The sequence below is a fragment of the Amblyomma mixtum genome, chromosome 8 (assembly GCF_055824585.1).
Source record: "Amblyomma mixtum isolate Tamu chromosome 8, ASM5582458v1, whole genome shotgun sequence".
NCBI lineage: Eukaryota > Metazoa > Arthropoda > Arachnida > Ixodida > Ixodidae > Amblyomma > Amblyomma mixtum.
The window spans coordinates 1,266,273-1,290,565 of NC_143019.1; the positions used below are offsets into that span (position 1 = coordinate 1,266,273).

At 45.9% G+C, this 24,293-nt stretch overlaps 2 protein-coding genes across 2 annotated transcripts; one reads left to right on the forward strand and one right to left on the reverse strand.

Moving 5' to 3' along the window:
• The first annotated feature begins 387 nt into the window (after positions 1-387).
• LOC149331120 (uncharacterized) lies at positions 388-7,456 on the forward strand. Its single transcript, XM_089555873.1, has 2 exons — positions 388-1,989; positions 7,415-7,456. The coding sequence occupies exons 1-2, from the start codon at positions 538-540 to the stop codon at positions 7,454-7,456; spliced, it is 1,494 nt and encodes a 497-aa protein (XP_089411999.1). The 5' UTR covers positions 388-537.
• Positions 7,457-9,378: 1,922 nt separating this feature from the next.
• On the reverse strand, positions 9,379-19,994 carry LOC149331121 (maleylacetoacetate isomerase-like). The gene is made up of 7 exons (XM_089556337.1): positions 19,879-19,994; positions 19,751-19,802; positions 18,872-18,939; positions 16,411-16,491; positions 14,976-15,053; positions 11,670-11,796; positions 9,379-9,715 (listed from the first exon to the last, which is right to left on the reverse strand). The coding sequence occupies exons 1-7, from the start codon at positions 19,885-19,887 to the stop codon at positions 9,450-9,452; spliced, it is 681 nt and encodes a 226-aa protein (XP_089412463.1). The 5' UTR covers positions 19,888-19,994; the 3' UTR covers positions 9,379-9,449.
• Between the last annotated feature and the right edge of the window lie 4,299 nt (positions 19,995-24,293).

A 24,293-nucleotide genomic window follows, 5' to 3' on the forward strand; every position in this document is an offset into this window, starting at 1 on the left:
TCTTCACCAGCTTGGAGTGAGCTGATGAAAACGGCAAGATGGGCTTAACAGCACGGGGTTCATAAGCCCAACAAACATGAGATGGACTGAAATGAAGCGAAAGATCTAAAAACCTAATAAAATCATTCAATGGTACTTCGTGTGTTAAAACCAATGGTGTGAGGCATTCTGAGAACACCGAAAGGACGTCAGGGAATTGCTGCTCGAAATCGAGGTTGTCACAATCTAAAAACACAAGGTAGTCATCAACAAATCTAAAAATGCTACAAACTCTGGAACCTTCAAATCGCTCTTTCATGCTTCTGTCTCGTGCTGCTAGGAACACGTCACTAAGGAAAGGCGCTAGACATGAACCAATACAGATCTTCGTGCGCTGCTGCCGGCCTTCGTGCGCTGCTGCCGAAGAAGAGTGTATCAACAAGACAACAGATCCACACCACTGAAAGCATCCCCTTTCCTGGGTACGTCAGGCAAGTCCTGGGGCTGGGACCGAAGTTTGCTGTGGAGCCCAAGAAATCCAGACCGGAACTTTTAGCCATGGTAAAGCAAGTTTCCAAGCAGGCCGACAGAGCTGAGGTGGACCGTTGCATTTCGGAAGGTGTGGACATGTTAACGAGGTACAGGGCATCGGGGACGAAGCTACCTCTGCATAAGACGGTTAGTTGGCTGAAAGAGAACTCGTTCTCTCTGCTACTTTCTGATAAGGACGGAGGTTTTGTTGTCTTGGACAGGAACGTATATTTGTCGAAAGCATCGGAAGCTGTTCTTGCGATGTTTGAAAAACGCAGTGATGTGTCCGCCTCAAAAGTTAAGAGCAAGGCGAAGAAACTTGCTAATAGGCTGGAATTAACTAGGCTATCAAGTAAGATCGACAGCAGCTCAGGAAAGTGGTTGCAAATGTTTTTCACTGCGAAAACACATAAACTAGAGTGGCCGTTTCGTGTAATTGTCTCGGAAATTGGAACATGGCAGCAGCATGTAGCTAAGTTCCTGCAGAAAAAACTGAATCTTTTATCAATTGACGACCCTTTTAGAGTAAAAAGTTCGAAAGATGTTATCGCGTTCCTAGAAAGTAACTACAGTAAGAAGCTTTGTGGATTTTCCGTCGATGTAAAGGATCTTTATTACACCATTCCTCAAGCAGAAATTTTGTCTTCTGTTAACGATCTGATTGATGAATATGGTGCTGTTGCATTTCAGAATGAGAGCGGAATTTCCACTACTGGGTTCCTTGAATTGTTGTCACTGTATCTTGGCTCAACTTTCGCGGAATGGAATGGCGAAGTTTTTATTCAGAAAGAGGGGATCTGTATTGGTTCATGTCTAGCGCCTTTCCTTAGTGACGTGTTCCTAGCAGCACGAGACAGAAGCATGAAAGAGCGATTTGAAGGTTCCAGAGTTTGTAGCATTTTTAGATTTGTTGATGACTACCTTGTGTTTTTAGATTGTGACAACCTCGATTTCGAGCAGCAATTCCCTGACGTCCTTTCGGTGTTCTCAGAATGCCTCACACCATTGGTTTTAACACACGAAGTACCATTGAATGATTTTATTAGGTTTTTAGATCTTTCGCTTCATTTCAGTCCATCTCATGTTTGTTGGGCTTATGAACCCCGTGCTGTTAAGCCCATCTTGCCGTTTTCATCAGCTCACTCCAAGCTGGTGAAGAGAGCAATTGTGCATACCGTTTTTAGCAACACAGTCAACAAATCCTGTGAACACAGGTTGAAGCATAGCTTCAGCAACCAAGTAGACCGCCTGGCAAAGGCAGGCTACCCGTCTGAATTATTAGTTTCCGTGGCAGGAAAACTACTGGAAAAGTTAAAATCAAAAGGAAATAGTAAATGTACGAAAGAGACGAAGAAAAGGAGGATTGTTGTGGTGCCATATCTTCACAAGGTGTCGCACAATCTGAAAAGAATCGGAAAACATGCAGGCGTTGATGTCGTCTTTTCGGCGCCCAAACGACTGTCCAGCCTGATTAAGAATGTCAGTTCAGAGATTAAAGAATCGCGCAAGTGCCCGATAAAGCACGCAAAACAGTTCGTGCCTTGCCAGGAAGGGGTGATATATTCGCTGCCACTGTCTTGTGGTAAGCGATACATCGGCCAAACCGGCCGATGTTTAAACGAAAGACTCAGAGAGCATGAGTATAATGTCTCCCGTGTCGCTATCTCTGGCCACGTGGCGAAACATTGCAGGCACTGCAAAGGCAATGAAGATGACGATGACACCTACGTCTGTGCGCCAAACTATCAGGAAAGTGCAGTGTTAGAAAAGAACCGTGACTCGTTAGCAAGGGAGATCATTGAAGCTCACTTAATAGGTAGGCTCTCGGAAGAATGCATCAGTGCTTCATCTGTCGCGTTGTCAGAAAAAGAAAGAAGATACCTTGATTGCGAATTTTGACAAGTGCTTGCTCACTGATTATATTGTATTCTGTCACTGCTTATATTGTATTCTCGCGCATGTGATTTGCTCGGCGGCATATGACTGGTACACTATTATGTCAGTCACGCATGTAAGTGTCGACTGCATTCTTTCTGGCCGCCAGGGAGGTATTTATACCTTCTGGCATCCAATAAACTTTAGTTGTGAGTCAGCGCTGTGTGGTGTCCCTTCTTCATCTCTGTCCTGTCGTTTGCGCTGTAGTTATGGGACTTCGTAGCTACGGATTCACGGCAGTTTTCCCGCGCATCTCGGCGTGCCCATACCATTCCTTTTGGAACTGATGCAGCGGCGGCGCATCGCAAGTCCTTTGCGCAGCTTCACGGCCCTACGGATGCCGCTGTTCTAGGCGGCGGAGTTCGTGGCAATAGGCGACTCCTCATACGCACCTGCATTCCTCAGCGCCTCCGATGACTGCAGCGCGTTGGTGGTGGAAGCGTGGCTCTCAACTACGGTCATAGGCGGGAAGGACCTTCGGAGACCCACCACTCTCTTTCTGCGAGTGCCCATGGATTAGCCTGCTCTACCTACTTCGCCACCGCCCAGCCATCCTGTCGCAGCGGTGTAGTTTGTGCAGTGTTCGCGTGGCTATACTGACTCTCCCGCACCGGATTAATCGTGCCTTGATCTCGACTCTCACGCCGGACTGTGCCGCATGCGCGGTCTGCCGCACCATGGATGCAGCGCGCCACTGCACCAGCCTCGAGACGTCCCCCCTCCCGCCTAGCTTCAAGCAGTCTTATCCCCACACTTAGTCACAAGAAAATAAAACTCCCAGGATCGTTACGAGGGTGTAACGTGTATGTTTGAGCGTTCGCTCGCTGTGCTATGAGAAGGCGCAGGACAGAAGGCTGCGTTTAATTCATGGTTTCAGCTGTTGCAGCCTCCTATTTCATCCCTGGGTTTCCGTATAGGCAAAGTTGTCAAGGTATGTTGGTTTATTTTATTTATTTATTTAAACATACTGCAGGGCCTTTTCGCACTTTTTTTTATTCTCGCCTGGTAGAACTATTTTTTTTTCTGTTTTGATAACATGTCGCTGAAGCTTGTTCCGAGAGTGGGGTTTCAACTTGAAGAAAATCCATGACCTGAAACTGCGTGTCTGCAGCGTACGCTCATCTCGCCTTTTGTTTTGTCATCCAAGTTGCTCTTTACGTACGTTTGCTTTTGCGTGTGCATATCTGCTTTTGTAGCCCTTAGAATACTTGTTTAAGGTGCATCAACTTCCAGCCCATGTTCTGTTTTACTTTCTTCAGTTTGCAGATTTCTCAGAGCTAGAGAAAAAGTGGCCATCATAGCACTACGGCATGGCGCCGTAGTGCTATGTACAAATTGTGTATTAAAAGGTGCCTACGTTTGCGTCTGCTGTTTGTATTCATTCAAATTTGCGCCGTTGACCGGAAGTTTTGTTCAGCACGGACTTTCAATTCGTCTGTATTGTTTTTCTTTGACTTGCATTTTGATTTTGGTGGTGTATAGTGATGTCGCCGGTATGGACAATAGGCTACAAGTCCGTGCTAAGAGTACGGCTAGTAAACTGAAATGACTTCTGTGTGGTGCTGCTATTTGTTCTTATATATGGGCAAGATGGGGTGACTTTTCGAATTCATATTTCCTTTGTGTGTAAAATGCTAGGACATTTCACAGTGCGAAACGGCCGAGCCAGCACGCATTCACACAAGTGGACAGGTGAATTACATCACCTGTAAAGTAAGTATGCACCTGAAATTTGGCAGATATGTGCGCTTGGATGCCTGCAGGCTGCATGAAAAAGGAGGAATAATTTTATTGAACCAGAGCCGAGAAATCGAGCATTAACCTTTTGGGGCTTTCCATGGGACGCACAACTAGTTGTGGGGACGTTTTTTGGATGTGTTCGGGAAAAATGAGCACCTCCTGGGGAGATTCCAAATGTCCCGATGGGTTATTTTTGGGAGATTTTGAGGAGGTTTTGTGTTTGTTGGGCATGGCCAAATCTTCGGTGATAATGGAATGTGCTGAAAAATTGCTGATGTCCACCTCTTCCGCAATTTCTCGGATAGTCACACAACAGTCCCGCATCACCACAGCGTTCACTTCGGCAATTACCTGGTCATTTCGGCATGTTGATGGCCGACCGGAGCGTGGCTCTCTCTCCACGGATGTGCGGCCGTCTTTAAACCAGTTGCACCACTGCTTAATCTGTGTGCTGCTCATAGCATCATCACCGAAAGCCGTCTGAACATTTCGAATAATTTCCACTTGGCTATCGCCAAGTTTCTGGCAAAATTTGAGGTAGTAGCGCTGCTCCTCTCGCTCCGCCATTTTCCTTGCAACAAAAAACCGACGAGAGCACTGCGCACTCCCTCACTCAAACGCTGCTTCCCAGCGACTGACGCTATCGGCAGGCGGGAAAAAATTCGTGCATGCGCACGAGGGTTCAAGGTGGGCTGCTGTAAGCGCGCTTGTTTCATATCCATCAGGTGTTCGCAAAAAAAAATAAAGTCGGATACTTTTCTAACAGTCCTCGTATTTCAAGGCTTCAGAGTTAACCCCAGCCAGCTGCAGGGACTTTTTTAGTGCGATTTTGATTGCCTCAGGGCATAAAACGGTATGTAGTTATAGATGAGGATGCCTAAATAAATGAGAAGGTTCGCTGATCTTATGAAATCAGCGAGTATGGGAGGGAGGGGAAGGAGGGGAGATGAGCGATCGTCCTCCAGAGAGAGAAATATATCTTTTATTTGCACCAAGGCTTTAGCCTTGACCCCATTCATTCCCCTAATCGTCGGCCGGAATCCATTGGGACTCGGCGGCGGTCAGGGCAACCATTTGTCGTACAGCGTTCTGGGAGGTGTCATATGCGATTTCGCATTGCATATATAGAATACGCCGTTTTTCAGGTTGGAGGCTTCCTCTCGACATGGGTTCGAACTGCCGACATATATGTACCCTCGACTAAAAATGGTTGTTTGTTTAGGACTCATCCAGACCCTACATTCAAGAGCTGATGTTCCCAGATCCCTTGGTGTGGGTGTCCGAGACCGCCCTCCATGGCACTCGACGCCGTTTCCTTGGGACGATGCGTCGAATTCGCGCTCGGCACGCAAGTTGGCCGTCTCCGGTGACGAGTTTCTGATTGCTCCGCCACTGCTCGAACATGCTTGGCTACTGAGCCGGCCCCAACAAGCACAAGACCTCCCCATGTGCGCCTAGAAAGGATGGAATGTCCCAGTCCCAGTACGACGTTTCTCAAACGTTTCCAGACCATAGAGGCAAGACATAGAAACACAAGCAAAAAGGCAGTGCTCCCACTAAAGGTCTAGAAACGTTTTTTCTGCAGTTTTAAGCAGCAACAAAAGCGAGTTAATGGATTTTGGTCCCAGAAAGGTAACTGGGCATAACGTTTTGGGACCAATGATTTTCAACAAGAAACAAAAATCGACTGCTCGCGTTCTTTTATCTCTCCCTCGCGCCACAAGCTGCGGCGAGAGGAGGTTTTGCTCTTGCACGCGTCGTTTTGAGAGATGAAACGGCAGTTTCATTCGAACAGCCGAAGGAAGCAGTTAGCCCCGCATCTCTCTCGGCGCATGCGTTTCTTGCACGTGGGCCGTCGGCTCCATGCTGCAGGCAGGTGGCGGCGGTCTCCATTTTCATCGCGCCGCCGTAAGCGGCGGTCACCAACTTTCCCGTCTTCTAGCGTTTCCCCTGCTGCCGTCCAACTGCAACATTGTGTGGTGGCCCCTCCAGGCATCTCCGGCTATCGGCGCCTGCGCCGCTGTCTAGCAGAAGTGCAGTAATGGCCTCCCGTCGCTCGCCCGGCTTCCTCGCTGGACGGAAGCCATTTTGCGCGCTGTTATTCGCGCTGCCTCAGCCGTTCTAGCACAAGCCCCAGCGCGCGGCAGTTCTTGCTCTTATCACTACGGCAACTGGGCTGTCGTGGACTTCGTAGCTACGGATTCACGGCAGTTTTCCCGCGCATCTCGGCGCGCCCATACCATTCCTTTTGGAACTGATGCAGCGGCGGCGCATCGCAAGTCCTCTGCGCAGCTTCACGGCCCTACTGATGCCGCTGTTCGAGGCGGCGGAGTTCGTGGCAATAGGCGACTCCTCATACGCACCTGCATTCCTCAGCGCCTCCGACGACTGCAGCGCGTTGGTGGTGGAAGCGTGGCTCTCAACTACGGTCATAGGCGGGAAGGACCTTCGGAGACCCACCACTCTCTTTCTGCGAGTGCCCATGGATTAGCCTGCTCTACCTACTTCGCCACCGCCCAGCCATCCTGTCGCAGCGGTGTAGTTTGTGCAGTGTTCGCGTGGCTATACTGACTCTCCCGCACCGGATTAATCGTGCCTTGATCTCGACTCTCACGCCGGACTGTGCCGCATGCGCGGTCTGCCGCACCATGGATGCAGCGCGCCACTGCACCAGCCTCGAGACGTCCCCCCTCCCGCCTAGCTTCAAGCAGTCTTATCCCCACACTTAGTCACAAGAAAATAAAACTCCCAGGATCGTTACGAGGGTGTAACGTGTATGTTTGAGCGTTCGCTCGCTGTGCTATGAGAAGGCGCAGGAGAGAAGGCTGCGTTTAATTCATGGTTTCAGCTGTTGCAGCCTCCTATTTCATCCCTGGGTTTCCGCATAGGCAAAGTTGTCAAGGTATGTTGGTTTATTTTATTTATTTATTTAAACATACTGCAGGGCCTTTTCGCACTTTTTTTTATTCTCGCCTGGTAGAACTATTTTTTTTCTGTTTTGATAACATGTCGCTGAAGCTTGTTCCGAGAGTGGGGTTTCAACTTGAAGAAAATCCATGACCTGAAACTGCGTGTCTGCAGCGTACGCTCATCTCGCCTTTTGTTTTGTCATCCAAGTTGCTCTTTACGTACGTTTGCTTTTGCGTGTGCATATCTGCTTTTGTAGCCCTTAGAATACTTGTTTAAGGTGCATCAACTTCCAGCCCATGTTCTGTTTTACTTTCTTCAGTTTGCAGATTTCTCAGAGCTAGAGAAAAAGTGCCCATCATAGCACTACGGCATGGCGCCTTAGTGCTATGTACAAATTGTGTATTAAAAGGTGCCTACGTTTGCGTCTGCTGTTTGTATTCATTCAAATTTGCGCCGTTGACCGGAAGTTTTGTTCAGCACGGACTTTCAATTCGTCTGTATTGTTTTTCTTTGACTTCCATTTTGATTGTGGTGGTGTATAGTGCTGTCGCCGGTATGGACAATAGGCTACAAGTCCGTGCTAAGAGTACGGCTAGTAAACTGAAATGACTTCTGTGTGGTGCTGCTATTTGTTCTTATATATGGGGAAGATGGGGTGACTTTTTGAATTCATATTTCCTTTGTGTGTAAAATGCTAGGACATTTCACAGTGCGGAACGGCCGAGCCAGCACGCATTCACACAAGTGGACAGGTGAATTACATCACCTGTAAAGTAAGTATGCACCTGAAATTTGGCAGATATGTGCGCTTGGATGCCTGCAGGCTGCACGAAAAAGGAGGAATAATTTTATTGAACCAGAGCAGAGAAATCGAGCATTAACCTTTTGGGGCTTTCCATGGGACGAACAACTTTTTGGACATCGCTAGTTGTGGGGACGTTTTTTGGATGTGTTCGGGAAAAATGAGCACCTCCTGGGGAGATTCCAAATGTCCCGATGGGTTATTTTTGAGAGATTTTGAGGAGGTTTTGTGTTTGTTGGGGCGTAGCCGCGGTTTCGAACCCGGCCGCGGCGGCCGCGTTTCGATGAAGGCAAAAGGTGCCCGTGTGCTGTACAATGTCAGTGCATGTTGAAGATCTCCATGTGATCAGATTATTCCGCAGCCATCCACTATGGCACCTATTCTTTCAGTCCAATCTTCCTCCTTCATAGTGCAGTTGAGGTGTCCATCGACATGCCAAACAGTTACTGTGCCATTTCCATTCCTCAAAACGCCTCTAATTCCAACATGATTCGGTGCGCCGTACGCCTTAGTTGAATTTTGAGTCTTGGAGCGTCTTTAGACAAACAAAACTTTTTTTTTTGTTTCCCAAAGTGTAGGGCTGACCTGAACGACGCATCAAAAAATGTTCCAGGAAATACGGCATAGTGTGTATTTGTCTCCCCGTATTACTACTTTTTTTTCACTTCTGTTTTCGGTTTTCAAATGTGTACTATATTTGTCTCCACGTATTACTTTTTCACTTCTATTTTCGGTTTTAAAAAAAGCTCATGTTAAATTCTAGCAAATATATATATGGTATTCTGAACATAAATTGCAAATTCTGGGACTTAACATTTCAAGGCACGCCACAGTGGAGGGCTCTGCCCGGTATAAACGTGACGTTAAAGGGGCGTTCCCAATAGGCAAAAACCATCCACTTTCACTTCTGAACTGATTTTGCATGGCTCAACCACTCCCCCACCATCTTTATTTGGGTATGCCTCATTAAGTGTTGCACGCATAATAGCCCCCTCGGTGCGCGGCATCTTTTGTCCGTCGGACCAGCGACACGTGTTTTGATGACGTAGGCCTAGAGAGGTCTATTTAGACCATCTGATGTTCTTCACCGCTCGTTGACATCGCACAACATTTGACCACCCTTCGGGTAAAACATGGCCGTCGCGGCCAGGATTTATCCCGGGTCATCCAGCTCAGTATCTGAATGACCTTAGCACTCGGTCAGCACAGCGGGGTTGGATTATTTTAGACATATCACTGATAGCTAAAATATCAGAGCACTAACTACCCATTTCTTTTTGTGCAACCTGAACTCATTCAGCATGTCTGCTAGATGTAAAAAAATTCTCGCTTCCTACCTGTTGTGTTTGCCACTGCTAATTACCATCCCAAGTGAACTCAGTGTGCTCATCCATTGCAGCAAGTTCAGAAACCCAAAAAAATTTTCAATTTGCTTTCCTAACAGTAGCGGTCCTCAGTCATCAATAGAACAAAATCAGCGCTTTCAACTCATACCACCAAAATATTAATGCTTTCATAGGGTACAACAGTTTCACTTTCTCAGCCTCCAGACCTACTGGTCACCAGGGCCCTTGAAGAGGTCAGGGGTGTTGGGAATCCCTGTAGGTGGGGTGTCTGGCTGGCATGATGGGTCAGCCTTTTTGACAAGTGGGTGCTTCTGGAGGGCCTCGTAGATTCTCCGTATGGTCGGGAAGGGCGTCACGTCGACACCAAAGCGGTATGCGTTGCACACTTGCGGAACGAGGCAGGCATCCGCAAAGGTCACTTCATCTCCAAAGCAGTACTTGCCTGCTGTCTCAGCAAAAACAGTTTCCAGGGCTGCAAAATTATCGTGGCAGGAAGAAAGGGGTGCGGGGAAGAAACAAAAGCACTGCACTCAGTTTCAATCCTTCACTCCTACACCTAAATTTCAGAGAGCCTAAAGCACCAAAGGGTGAGAAAACACTGAGCATTTTAATGCAGTTTACCGCCCACTCTAGTCCCTTTTCGCTAATAAGAAGAAATGTTAAACTTCCCCTAGCTTTCTAAATGCCCTGACACAAGGTCCTAAGCTGACAGAACTGCAAAATGGGAAGTAACATGTACAGGCGCGGCCATAAGTAAACGGAGCATGCTATTGCGTTCGAAGTGCAATCCCGCTTTCTCCATTGGTAATGAAGAAGCGCTGTTTGTCTACAAGAAAGCCCACCAACCTGCGCTACCAGCATGCGTGCACCACTGCTGGAAATTTCAATTAGGTGACGCCTGAAAAATATTCGAAGACAGTTGCGTGCTCCATTTACTTTTGTCCGCGCCTGTACAAGCACATCAGACCAGCCTTCCAACACATTTGACTTCAAAGAAGGCACACAGATAATAAGCATTTGTCTTTTGTGCTAACTTCCGTTAAACATCTCCCCTCAATAATGCCCTCAGGGCCATGAGGGTATTTGAAATAAATAAATAAATAAAACCTCTTTCTCCAATTCCTGTGAATCAAATTTCAAAACTAGCCCAGCTACAGATATCAGCTCACTTTCAGCACTGAACACAAGTGAATGTGACATCACGTGGCAAAATGAAAAAGAAGTACTAAGTGAGGTAGAGCACTGCACAGGACTACTAGTGGAGGCCCAGCCCGGCCTGGGCACTCAGAAGGGTTTTACCACGTATTGTGAATTTCGAGCTCCCACAGGCCAGAAGCCAAAGACCCTTTTCCTGAACATTTCACTGCTGAAAAGCCAAGCACCAGGCAGCACAAAACCGGTCGGTATTTGGCAGCAGAGGGTATCAAACCTTGCACCTCTTGCACCCGAGGTGGACGCTCAAGTCACCAGACCACTGCTCTGGTTATTGTCCCACCCAGCCCATTCCCTGCCTTGCAGATGATCTCGCTCCACCCATATGCCTGGCCCATGCTCGCCCAGTTAACTCAGGCATCTGGGTTAAGCAACACAAGGCCCATAAGCACACGTCTCTCACCAGCCTGTCAGATTGAGGGTGAACAAAGTACAGCAGCCTGTAGCGGTTTTCATACAGTGGTGGCTCTCATAGTGGTCAGTTAAGAAGGTATACAGTATTTAGAGCATTTACTTATATATTCTGAGCTTATGCTATGGTATATGCTGTTTAACGTCCCAAAGTGACACATGTACTACAAGTGAAGGGCTCCGGATTAATTGGGCCTCCTGGGGCTCTGTATCATGTGCTGATGACATTGCATAGCACACAGGTATTTATGCATTTCATCTTCATTGTAATGCAGCTGCTGCATTGGGGATTGAAGCTGCAAAGCTAATCAGCCACTGCAGCAGGTATATTGTGAACACAATTAAAAAAAGAATACCTAGCAGTCCACCTACACATGTTGGTTAAGATGTTAGGCTTCGCCTCTAAGAGTGAAACGCGACAGCGTCTTGCAACGCTGCCAGGGAGTCCACAGAACGCCATCACCCATCGTTCATTCCAAACCATCGAGCTGGCATGGCGGAGTGGTTGCGTGCTCGTCTCGCACTCCGGAGATCCTGGTTCGATTCCCCAACTCGACCAATTTCCTACCCGGTTTTATTTATTTTTGCTGGTCTGATTAGAAAAGCGTGATACCTCTGCTGACAACCTTCTGTTGACAACGATGAGGTATTAAAGGCTTTCGCATTAAAAAAAAAAAAAGTGCCCTGCCCGCAGTGCCTATGGCACTATGGGCTCTTGCACAGTACAGTCAAAGCAACTGGTAAATAAGATTCAACCTAATTTTTAGCCTTGTTTTTCTGTCAGGTGCACACAATATCCTCACCCGTGAAGCCACGAGTGATGGTACGGTCGGCCCACTTCTTCCACTCGGCCCTGCCAAGGAGTGGGATGAGACCAATGCTTTGCAGTGGCTGGATTCCAGAGACAAGCAGCTCTACAACTTCACGGCACTGCAAAAAAAAAGTAAGAGACACATGCAAAAGCTTGATATCAAGAACAGTCTCAGGATGCTGGGAGACTCATCGCCATCAGCTGCATCAGCCAAGCCATGACTTTGATGTTCTGAATTTATTCAGCTCACTAGGAGTTCACGTTCACAGAGGTGCCTCAAAATACCAGGATGTGTACGAATGTAAAGGCACCATGAATACATCAAGGATAAGAAAAGTTCTAAAAAAAAAATGGGCTTGCCAGAAAAAGATATGCAATAAGCACTCCGAAAGTGAAACAATCTTTGATATTCAACACAAAAATCACAATTAATTATACACTTGATACCATTCCTTCTGGTCCTTCCAGCAACAATCATCATTCTGCCACAAAGGAGGACACTTATTGAGAGTCAGCAGAAGGCTATTGATAAACCCTTCATGCTTTCAAGAAAAAGTTTTGTTTTGAAGGGCAGAATGCGTCAAAATTAGACACCCACACCTCATCGCTGCTCTAGCCAGGCTGGCTAAATTCCTCCATGCAAAACGTGTTCAGCTATTGCTTGCCTTGGGGCACTGTCTTAAGCTTCTTCTTCAAGCAGGACACAAATTCCTAAATAGGTCCGGTTTCATTCGCATGTTACACTTGATGAGAATATCAAACAGTGTCATGTCTTGTCCTAAAACCGAGAAACTTTCCAGGAGATCTGCAGGCTTCCGGATATATTAGGAAATTCAGGAGGGAGCAGGAGAACCACTGCCACAGAAATATTTTCCCACTTCTCGATGCAAGTAACGAGTTGTGCAGTACAAGCTGGCCCAACTGCTGCGTATGGATATAGTACAACCAAAGCTGACACTGGCAACCTGAAATCCTGCTGAAAGCATCTACACTGCGCCAGAAATAAATATAAACTAGTTATTTACGAGAGGAATACATCCTGCCCCATTTGAGTTTATAATGAGAGTGGCGCGTGGACATCCGTTCAGTTCGGTGAACCTGTTGCCCTTCCCAATCAAACACTTGTTTCCGACGGGTAGGCTCTGACTGCCATACAGCTGCAGTTCGACAGCAACGTTTTTATTTTTTCCTTCTTTGCAACTTTAACACAGGTGCAGGTGGACTGGGAGACACATGGCAAAACCACATGTACACTGTTCGAGGCTGCACTGCAGTGCATTACATTATGCCCGCTCTCTGAGCCACCGGGCGCACACTTACTGCCACGATGAATCGCGTAATGATTATACGCTTCTCCCTAGACATGTGCAAAAATTTTGGGGCACTTTTACCACATAAGGCAACACATTAGGTAAAGATTTATACTTTCACACCAAAAATACCTGATTCATTCATTATGCCAGTAAATATGGTAATTATTGCATAATACATTGTGGTACTACAGTCGAACATCGTTATAACAAAAAGGTTTATAACGAAGTAATGGATATAACGAAGGAATGAGAATTCCTTTTGGAAGCTCGGTCAACACAGGCTATAACAAAGCTATGACTATAACGAAGCAATCGCCGGGCCCCTTCAGCTTTGTTATAACGAGGTTCAACTGTATTAACAATATAATTTCGTCCTTGCACCCATAAATGCTACGCTATTTAGCTAAATGCGTTGGAGTAAACGTTGGAGCTGTTAAAACATTTTTTCGGGGTCCTGACAGCATTTGGCCTGAACAGCTCTGTGCTGAAATAAACTTGAACACAAGTTAGCTTGACAGCTGCAAAACTGCTGGCGCCAAAGCAAAAATATTTTTTTTTCCTGCTCTCTAACTCAAAAGATCTATCAATCTCTTTTAGGGTGTGAATAGCATCACAATGGACATCAATCTTTTACTCTTTCATCTATGCGCAGAAGTTTTTTGATAAAAATTGGACCAGTTATCACATGCCACTCCTATTATGTCACGTCAAGCGTGGTTGTTGGCTCATAATTGAAGAATGTAGCAATGTCAGGTAGAAATCTCCTTTGCTTGGTGTTATTGGGTATAACATCACAAAGCAACTCGGGGTATGACGGACACCGTAGTAAAGGGCTCCAAAAAATTTTCACCATCTGGGTTTCTTTAAAGTGCACCGACATTACAATGTGCGTGGGCCTCAACCGTTTTGTCTCCATCGAACAAAATCTCTATTTCTTTGCAGCACTTCCAATGAAACTGCCTGCAGTGAAAGAGCACCGAAATGATATGCCATCATCAAGTCTAGAGACCTGTTGTACAACATCCAGAATTGTTAACTCCTTGTGGCAAGTAAAACTACGTGCTAGGACTTTGAGTTAAGTAGCTGTGCTTCGAAGCAATATAACTGCACCATACAAAAAATTGGCAAAGCAAAAAAAAAACTGGAGTTTGCAGCAAAGTTATCTATACACATGAAAGAAACCAGCCAGAAATGCTCCTGTGCAACATATCTAAATGTCACCATTTACATGTCTGGTTTTAAATTTAGTACAAATGTGCTGGCAACTTTGAATTATATTTGTTGTTTGGTTTTAGCTGCTTGCTTTAATGCTGCCAGGATTGCTTGGTTCCATTATTTCACCACAGATGGACACTGGCAATAAATACATGAGCCCAATCACTAATATGACTATTAGTGATATTAGTGACTATTAGTGATAGGGTCCAATATTAGCTCATGCCTATTTCACGTCAATTCGTGCTACTCCCATCTCTGAGGCAATACCTGAAAGCTGCAAAAGAAAGGAATATGCTAAAAGGAAACTAAACAAAGTTCCAAAAATGCAATCGAAACAACCAAGTGAAAGTAAAAAAAACAACTGGACCCTTGGGAAAACCAGTTGAAATCAAAGCGGTTATAGTTTATTTTTTTTTTGCCACTGATCTCAAGCAGTTTTTGGAACTTTCTTTTTCCTTTTTGTTGGCATGGCAGGCACGGCATAATAGAGATCAGCACAGCAAGGCCACAGTCACTGCAGTTTACATCCGTCAACCTTTCTTCTCACATCTCTTCCAACTATCTGCATCGTCCTCTTTACCCTTCCTTCAGTCATAACAACACGCGGAGACCGGCTTTATTAGCATAAGCCATCAGTTGTGCTATATCCCAATGGGCATTGAAACTCCCTTGGATGTCCCATGGGCATCCACAGGACGTCCCAGTGCCCGTAGGGTATGTTAGCCGCATGACTTGCCAGCGGAGACGCCGTTAGGCAATGCACCCACCTTGGCCCTCAGGTAAGCGTCTGCAGGCAGGAGTCTCTGCTCTGGATACTTCTCCTCAAGGTACTCCATAATAGCCACCTGCGGTGCACGCAGAGAGTATGCCTGCCCATCAAACAACACGAAACGGCTTGAAAGAGATACCACTAAAGCTGGCCAACACCTCTTGCCACTGTTCGCCCCCTGAAATGCATTACACAGCCGGAGGGGCCTGATTATGCAACACTCACGGCACTCAGTTAGCCGCACATCATCATGCAGCATTTTTTTTTTTGCTTCCTCTTCAGATTGTGACCTGGCTGCGAAGGTGGTTTTTTTTTTTGCTCTCGCATGCAGAGAACACACCCTCGTCGCTCTAAACCATCATTTTAAAGCGACCTACTGCTGGTGACCTTAAAACACATGTTACACATCTCAGCTTTGAAAGCACACCCTCTTTAACTCTTGACACCACTTTATCTGAACAAACATGCTACACGAACTCATTACCCCACAAAATTCCGAGAAACACTTATATTTATTAAGAGCTTGTGTTTATCCCTGTGTTTACAGTACAATCAGCAAATTTTGTTTGTTTGTTTGCTTGTTTGTTTGTTTGTTTGTTTGTTTGTTTGTTGTTTGTTTGTTTCACGTCACAGTAGCAACTGCAAGGTGAGCTAGATTATGCAAAAATTTGTTGCAGTTCATGAGCGCCAGAAAAAAAGTGTGACTTGGTGAAGTATGCATAAAAAAACACTTCCAGCACAGCAACAATGATAGTCAGGCTCTCGTTTTTATCAGGAAATCAGAGACAGGCAGGCATTAACAAAGACGGCAAACTAGCACTCGCACTTCCGTAGTAATCAAAAAGGGCACTATCAATCAAAATACAAACGTAAAGTCTGACCTTTTATCTTCAAGTCATGATGGTAACCTGGCACTCTCAGAATGAAATACCGTATTTACTCCAATGTGACATGAGTGTTCTTAGATGCATGTTGCTATATTGGAACAGTCACCTCTAGCATTATAACTGAATCAATAGCATTCTGCTGCTAGGAAAGGTCAAGCTGTTCCTAAACGGTCGGTTTGCATTACACAGTTCACTGCGTTTGAGCCTCGTTCATCTTGCCCATCTGTTTCCCAACTTGTGCACCGAGTTCGTTTGTTGCTCTAGTTTTGTTACCTTCACGGATGCATTTCCTTGAGTAAGGGGAATGTGCTTAGAATTGAAAGAAATGTTGGTTCAGTGCTCTATTCTATTCTGAAATCAGGTTTTCTGCAAATGGCTGCGTTCAGGGCCACAGGCTGACCATTTCAGAGACAATAAAGTAATTTCAATGTGGAGTTTACGGTGGTATGAGGTACTACTAACTGGCAAGGATAACAATTCTAATCTGATGTAGCTGTAGGGACGGAAAATTTTAACAAATGTCACATTACAGGCATGACACATTACCGACTGGCTGATGGACTTTCCATCGACGAGCAAGACAGGAACCTGGCCCATAGGGTTGATTGCCTTGAACTTGTCGGTTTGCTGAAAAAAATTTAAAGTGTTGCAAGAGCATGTTTCGCTCAATAACAGACAACTTCCAAAGCTGCAGCCTCGAAGACATTATGAAAGGTGATACAGATTTACATGACTGAGTCAGCTTCTGCTGAATGCTGCTGTTGAAAAAAAGGCTATAATTGTAAACAATCCAAAAAACCAGCTTTGCTTTGTGCAAGATAAAAGCTAACTCTTAGCTAAAAGATGCTCCCCTTACACAGCAATCCAAAAGCAAGTATAATTAGACTTGAATGCAAATGACTGCACGAGTGAGATATGAGGTGCGCAACATTCAGCATGAACAGAGGATCAGCAGACAGAGCATGAAATTACCTCATCATCATCATCATTTATTTTACCCTTAAAGGCCTCTGTTGAGGCATTACATAAGGGGGGGGCTTTCAGGCAATTAGATTGTATGAAGGAGCTGGAAGAATTTTTTTTCTACACAGCGGCATCCCACAAACTCTTGCTGCCAACTCTATGCAACATGAGCACATTGGAGATCTGGGCAAGTTGGTAACATGCTTGACAGAAAGGCTTAGCACTAAAACACTGCACAAAGGAAAAAGAGTGTGCCACACCAAGCCTTTTTTTGTCAGGTCTACAATACAAGTTGGAGCAGAAGAAACCAAACATAAAATCAAATGTTGCAAGAATATATCTATGCACGCCAGAATGTGACCATAGTAAAAAAGCAAAGCAACAGTGTTGGTAATAAAATAATAAGAGTAAATTCATTTGCAACATTTACAATACAAACTTTCAGACCTGTTGCAGCCACATAGGAGTCAAAAAGTGGAGCCCGGCATGGGGTAATATCAACACATCATGTAAAGGGATGCTTCTTACAGAGCATTACCTTACACACCCAGCATGGAAGATAAACTTTTTTAATCAACTTTACAATTCAAATAATGGTGTAATTACAGATACATCATTTTTTCAGTGCAAAAGTTTTACAAGACATTCCATTATAAAACTGTAATGTGCAACAGAATTTTGAGCCCATTCACAGTACTGTCTTGATTTTCAGCTTCTAATGCAATCAGGAGGTTAGAAAGGTCCAAAGGTTGTATACCAAAAAATGAGAAACTACTAAGTGGTATCTAAGCCACAGTCTATAAAACAAAGAAAAAGGTTGACGATGAGAGCACAGGTCATGAAAGCGCACAGGGCAAAGGCATTGCTAGATACATTAATGTAAGAATGTATCTGACATTACTAGATACATTCCCGTTCTTTCAGAAATATACACACACCCATTAGTCAGTCCCGGTGCATCTTCTTTTATGGTCGGATACACCTCAAGTCTGCAGTGAAGCTCCGCCCCCATTCAAGACTGCCAAATAGAATCCTTCCGTGACAAAATGGAGGCCATTGCTAAAGCTCTTCTTATTACCAAACAAGAACTTAATCACGAGACGAAATTATAGCCTCAAGAATCCTCTGTCTCATTTGATACAAACAAAAATTAAAATGCTGATTTTGTTCTCTGGTGCAACTGTTCAGCAGAGTAGTATAGGATGCCACAGGCTGTAGCCAGTGTTATTAACTGCATGCTTTTTTAAGTGGTATCCTATTACAGTTTGTACAACACATTTTTGTGTGTTTTTATTTTGCTGTATAATTCACTTCAACTTTCCAAGCTCACAATGCTAAACTAAACATTATTCACGCTTCCCCGCTGTACATGCAGTTCACAGCAGCTCTGACCAAACTATAGCTTGTATTCTTTGTGTTGTGTCTAGCCTTGTACTGGGCACTTTGAATTACAGAAAAAAGATCTCCGAAATGCACCCTCTAAGCAAGGAGGCACATGTCAAATGAAGCTCTTCACAAATCCCTGCTGAGTGCACGACTACAAGATACTACCGCTCAGTCCAAGTTTTATTTTGGGCCAATGTCTTCTGTGTGATAAGCTCGCCTTGCAGAAGTGCCCTAAGATAGCAGCTGGGGAGCAAACACTGTCGTGTAGCAGGAGACTTCCATGGAAGTGTCTCTTATCACACGCCCACAGCAGACTACATGGCTCTCAGTATTAGAGCCAAAATGCATTGACTGGCTCACTATATGCACACTATTTGACTGAGCTACCTTTCTCCAATAAATTATTGTATAACTAATGGCATAGTTTAGTGATCAGCATGGCAACAAATGGGGACCTGGATCAATGCACGTAAAATTTATTTCATATACTGTATGAAAACACATTCCAAAGATAGAACAGACAAATATTGATGCTGATGCTTTCTTTTTTAACCTATGTCGATGAGGGTTCTAAAAATAAACGTTCGAAAGTTTGTTTACACCGATCTCGACACCCGAGAGCGAAGCTACCAGCTTATAAATACTAAGGCACATATACCTGCTCGCCATCCACAGGCTTCAAGTCCACTGTCCGGTACTCGTACGGTATCTTCTTAACTTCCAAAACTGCGAAATGAACACCAAGAAGACCATTAGTTTAGCTGAACTACAGGCACAAGCATATATTTGTCTCGCATGCATAACCTTGAGCATTTTGTATTCAACTGAACTCTTAAAATGAGCATGTTTCAAACTGAATGTGTTTTTATCTGATGTGTGTAGATTGAACAGGGTAGTGTACTGTCATGAATATATATATATATATATATATATATATATATATATATATATATATATATATATATATATATATATATATATATATGAGAGAAACCAACAGCCACAGAAACCAAGAAGACTTGGTTTCTGTGGCTGTTGGTTTCTCTCATATTTATAACGAGCCCCTCATTCCCCTTCCCTTATATATATATATATATATATATATATATATATATATATATATATATATATATCAAAACTGATTTCATGGAAGCTGATTGATCAATATAAGATAAAGTCACCAGAAATTGTGTTTTTCAATTTCTGCTGACTTTATATATATATACAATAAATGCTGCCTAACTGTACACACTGGGCCGGGCTTCGAAGCCGCACTTTGCGGATTTTATCCGTCACCGCCTTTTCTCTTTGAAAGACAAAATAAAGTTTGATTGTTTTGAACTTTGGCGCCCTACGCAAGCCCCGCCCCAAACGCCACGGCATGAGTTTCGTTTCCGTTAGTATCAGAAATACATTTTCACCCGCTCGCGTGCTGCACACCTAAACACGCAGCGCTACGTCGCACAAACTTTCGAGGCCGCTGCAACTGCTGCTTTTAACGCTCGCTGCCGTCTCGTGCAAAACACGAAACACTCACCAATGCGAACGCGCCAAGCGCAGGAGCTAAGGTAGCTGGACAAGAGAACCGGCTGCAAATAAAGCCTTCCATCAGTTGCCAGTAACATGATACTCTCAAACATCGATCGGAGAAAGTTTTCAACTCACCTTGGACATGTTGAACGCTGGAATCGTCAAGTGCCACTGAGCGGACCACAAGCGGAAAAACTGAGCCGGCCCTCACTGCCCTCACCCATCACACACTTGCCGACTGCTGCTTTGTTTTCTGTTCGCTTCGGCTGCAGAGCCATCTGTTGTTGTCACTGATCTCCACTAGGGAGCTGGATGGCGCATCGGGCGCCCGAAAGTGAAGTCACCGAAAGTAAGCGGCCTTGTCCCGGAAGTCAGCCTTTGGCAGTGCACGAAATCGGACCTCAGCACGGTTTTTCAGTTCCAGTTTTGTTTTCCCACTAAGCATTTTGTCTTTCCGCCGTTCACGTCTTTTTCCATGAAAATGCCTACCTGTTGCGCCGTCAACTGAGCGAGGAGACCAGCGAAGTCTACGAACCCTTCCTGTACCCTCTGCCACTTGGAGGAAGGAAAATTTAGTGATTTTTTCCTTCCTCCATGCTCTGCCACCACCCCAAAGCCACTCTCGACCATATTCTTTTCCTCTGCCCGGCGGATCCTCCCCCGCGGCGCCTGGAGCACCTTACCACTTGGGAGGCTTGGGAGACCCTGCTGCGCTCCGAGGACCCGGCCAAGCAAACCATCGCCACATGCCGGGCTGCCAGCGTCATGAGCCTCCGGGACATGAACGTTTGAGTGCAGTGGGGCCGTGAGGGGGCTCAAGGACCGACGTGTCCAAAACTCCCTTGTTTCAAATAAAGTTTTCATCATCATCATCTTCGGGAAAGACGTTTCAAAAATAAGGGCATCGCAATGGGGCGACACTAGCAGACGACAGGACGTCGCTACACACAGCAAGTATGGAACCTCGTCTGCTCATCTCTGTGTCGTCCCGTCGCTGCCGTCGCCAACACGTCTCTTTACTGTGATGCACGTTCCCGCGCTCAAAGGCAAGTTATGCTATCAATGGGAGATAAATTTAAGAAAGAATAGATGGAAACCTTCACCAGGCAGCTGACTTTGCAGTGACCATTTTACCGAATTATGTTGCGACAAAACCGGAGCCCTCCGAGGGCTAGGACTATCTGGTGAGGTGTCGACGGTGTTCGGTTGGTTCGCATTAGCACCTCCAAAAGGTATGGTACTGCTTTTTCGACGGAGCGTGTCATGTACTGTTTCGTATTGTAGCAAGTCAAGCCTGAATGGGCTTTTATTCGTGGTGCTTGGTTCAGTTGACTTCTAACAGCGCTTCCCACGCGCACTGCAGCATTCGTCTTTCTTGTCAGTCGTTCCTCTCGCGCTATGCCTTTTCTTTGCTACACGAAAGTTCGGTTTTAAGATGACCTGCCTCATCGTCATTTCACTACTACTCCTTCACGCTCGGAAGGCAAGAACCAGACAACAACATAGTGTTTAATGCACGTTCTCCTTTGCCGCGTCAGGGTGAGACCTGCATGTTCTGCACACAATGCTCACATTTATCGCATTCGGCTTGCTTGTTACTTTCATATAACAGCAGATATTACACGAGAACAGCGCAAAAAACTGAGAACAAAAGGCGAAAGACGTGATCGACTTTTTGCATTGAAATACACAGCAGACACCCGACTTCCGGGACAAGCGGTCCAACTTCCGGTGGCTTCACTCGCGCTCGTCTCGGAAAGCGGGAATGCGGCATCCAGCCACCTAGTGGAGATCAGTGGGTGTGCGTGACCCGTACCACGGCCGGACTCGAAGGAGGCGCGCAAGAGCGAGCGCCCCTCTAGACCGGCCGTGCCCGTACGTGCTCCCACATATGTGCCGGTAAGAGATGCACTACAGCGCAAACATTTCGCTCGTCCCACTCCATTATTGTGCTAGATGACGACCACGACCGTTCTGGGATTGGCCAGGGTGATAATCATGCGCTCATGCGTGATCGGCGACGATGATCGTAGGTGATGTGGGCGCGATCCGTTTGTGGAGAACGCTGTAATAAACTACAAAATATGCGCGCACGTTTTACCTTGCACTAAAATTGATTAGGTAATTGGGAATGCGGAGTTTGAATAACAAGCAGTAGAGAGTGAAAAAAAGAACCTCAATAGCTTTTCGTTTTGCCAGGGCGCCAAATTCAAACAATTGTTAAGGTGGTCAGGAGCTAGCGGGGCTCGATATTTAACACCTTAGCGCTAGGCACCAAATGAAGAAAGATTATATTTTTGCTTCCACAAGTTCACCTAATTTCACCAAAATCGCCTTAAACGTGCTTGAACTGTTTCTCAATTTACTATGACGTCATTGGAATCTAACAGCGCCCAGCGAAGCCATGGGAATTGCAGTAAAAACTGACTATTCGTCGCTTGCGCGGTGCTGCGTATTCAAGTCACAAAACTCATAGGGAGTTCGACCGCGATGATCCATCACCACAACCACGGGTGCGCAAGCAATGAGCAGGGAGTGGTCACGTGATCGCTCGCTCTCGAGCACTCCTCACGCGCCTAGGCCGCTTTGTCTTCGCGGTTCACAGCGGATGTCGCGAGGGGTTACGCTGTTAGTGCATGCTTTTCGCTGAATTGCTCCTGTTAAAGTAAAAAGGGAGTAAACACTCCTAAAGTGATCTCCCTTTTAGGGGCAGGGTGTTCTCCCCAAGCCTCGAGGTAGATTTCCATCCGTAAAAATACGGAATAGATAGGAACTGAAACAAATTTCCTCTTCAGAACAGGCGAAGGTTACAGCGTATGTTTCAATCTCCTCCGCAAAATTTCCGGTAACATGTTTAAAAGCCTCCTACCATTGTTAACTGCATCAATTAATAAGTTTTGCGGTGGGAATACGCCTCCGGTGGCAAGCATTCCGCCTATTTAGATGGGAAGTGCGCTAGAGAACAGCTTACTCCCTTTTTACCCCAATATAGGCTTATTCGAGCTGGAATGTAGATGGTAAGCGCTGCACGGACGCTCACGGAGCGCCTCAGAGCCGTTTCGAAAACGCGCATTCCATTCGGTGACATGCATTGAAGGCTGCGCGAGGCATGGGCTGCGTTCCTGAGGAGGTCACCTGGTCGCGGGGAAGAGCTACACGTGTTCGGCGGAAGCTGCGCGAGATCGGCGGCGGGTGTCCTATAAACAGCTCCATGAAATCATCGTCACGCATGCCTCTCAGCGTCAATCAACGTACCTACACTCCCCAGTTTAGCAAGTACAAACGAATCGACAGCAGGCCCCACATATGTATTTTCTAAAATATATAGCTAAACCTAGCTGGGCCCTCGAAAGGCGTGGTGGCTCATGCGGAAGCGGCACTGACTTTCCTAAAGGATCGGGGCTGTTTGTACTTTTGACAGTTAACTCTCTTTTGCGTAATGTCTGTCTACAGGAGTCACCGCTGCATTCATATATAGCCAGAAATGTGTAGTTATGAATTTAGCACCACAACACGGACCTGCAAGTGCATATAGTTGCATCTTCAGTTTCCATCGTTTCCAAAGAATCCATCGCGAGGATGACATTGGCGTTTTCAGCAGCTTTATATTTTTGTCGCAAGCTGTTCGTGCGTACGTGTCGAAGGAATAAGAGTACAAAAGCACAGCTATCGAACTTGATTTTCATGCCAAGTGTGTTCCGAACATTAAAAAAAGAAACCGCTTTACCCCATACTTATAATTATGTCACCGCTGTGACACTGCTGGTGTAGAAGTTTAGACTTTCTGAGTCAATACCTGTTCCACTGCCTCTAGAGCTTGCATTAAACAACTTCCTCCTGAAAGATATATGTGGCTCAATGAGCGCAGGAGGAGAGGAGGTATTAAAGAAGAGGTCTTAGGCGCGGATTGGGGTGATGTTCCCCTCCCCGCGGTGGGCTCCTCTTCTAGGCCGGACGCCAGGTGGCCGACCGACGATGTCGTTCGGCGACCCCTTCGGCTCGCTCTGTGACTCGAAGTTGAACCTCCGGGTCCGAGCTGAGCAGCGCGGCCTCCCACTGAGATTGGGTGGAGAGCTGCAGACTGTGCGATGGCTTGTCTTGAGTGCATGAGTATAGGATGTGCGGTGTGTCTGCCTTTTGGCGCCCACAGAGAGAACAGACGGGGCTGTACTGCTCCGGGAACCGTATGGAGTACATGTACGGATTAAAGAAAGTGTCTGTTTGGAGCTGCCGCCAACTGACTTGTGTTTTACTCAGAGATTTATGTGGTTCTGTGAAGATCTGTCTTTGTTTCTTGAAGTGGGTAGTAATTTCTTTGTAGGTTGTCATTCGCTCCTTGGCCGACCTGAGCTCGGGGTAGCGCACCTCGCGGTTAACCACGAATCCTCGGGCAAATTGGTGTGCCGCCTCGTTTCCAGGATGGTCCGAATGGGCGGGGACCCAGATCAATGTAATCTGGCGGGTATTGGAGATTTTTTGTAAGATTTTGATGGCTGCTGAGTGGGCCCTTCCTTTTGCAAAATTTCGAATTGCTGTTTTGGAGTCACTTA

Excerpts from the sequence above, each read along its gene's own strand:
- LOC149331120 (XM_089555873.1), top strand. The coding sequence starts at position 538 with ATGGTAAAGCAAGTTTCCAAGCAGGCCGACAGAGCTGAGGTGGACCGT. Across the intron at positions 1,990-7,414 it reads TGTCCAGCCTGATTAAGAAT|TTTGCAGATTTCTCAGAGCT; the intron begins GTCAGTTCAGAG and ends TACTTTCTTCAG.
- LOC149331121 (XM_089556337.1), bottom strand. Across the intron at positions 16,492-18,871 it reads AGCCTGTGGATGGCGAGCAG|CAAACCGACAAGTTCAAGGC; the intron begins GTATATGTGCCT and ends AATTTTTTTCAG. Across the intron at positions 9,716-11,669 it reads CATCACTCGTGGCTTCACGG|CCCTGGAAACTGTTTTTGCT; the intron begins GTGAGGATATTG and ends ATAATTTTGCAG.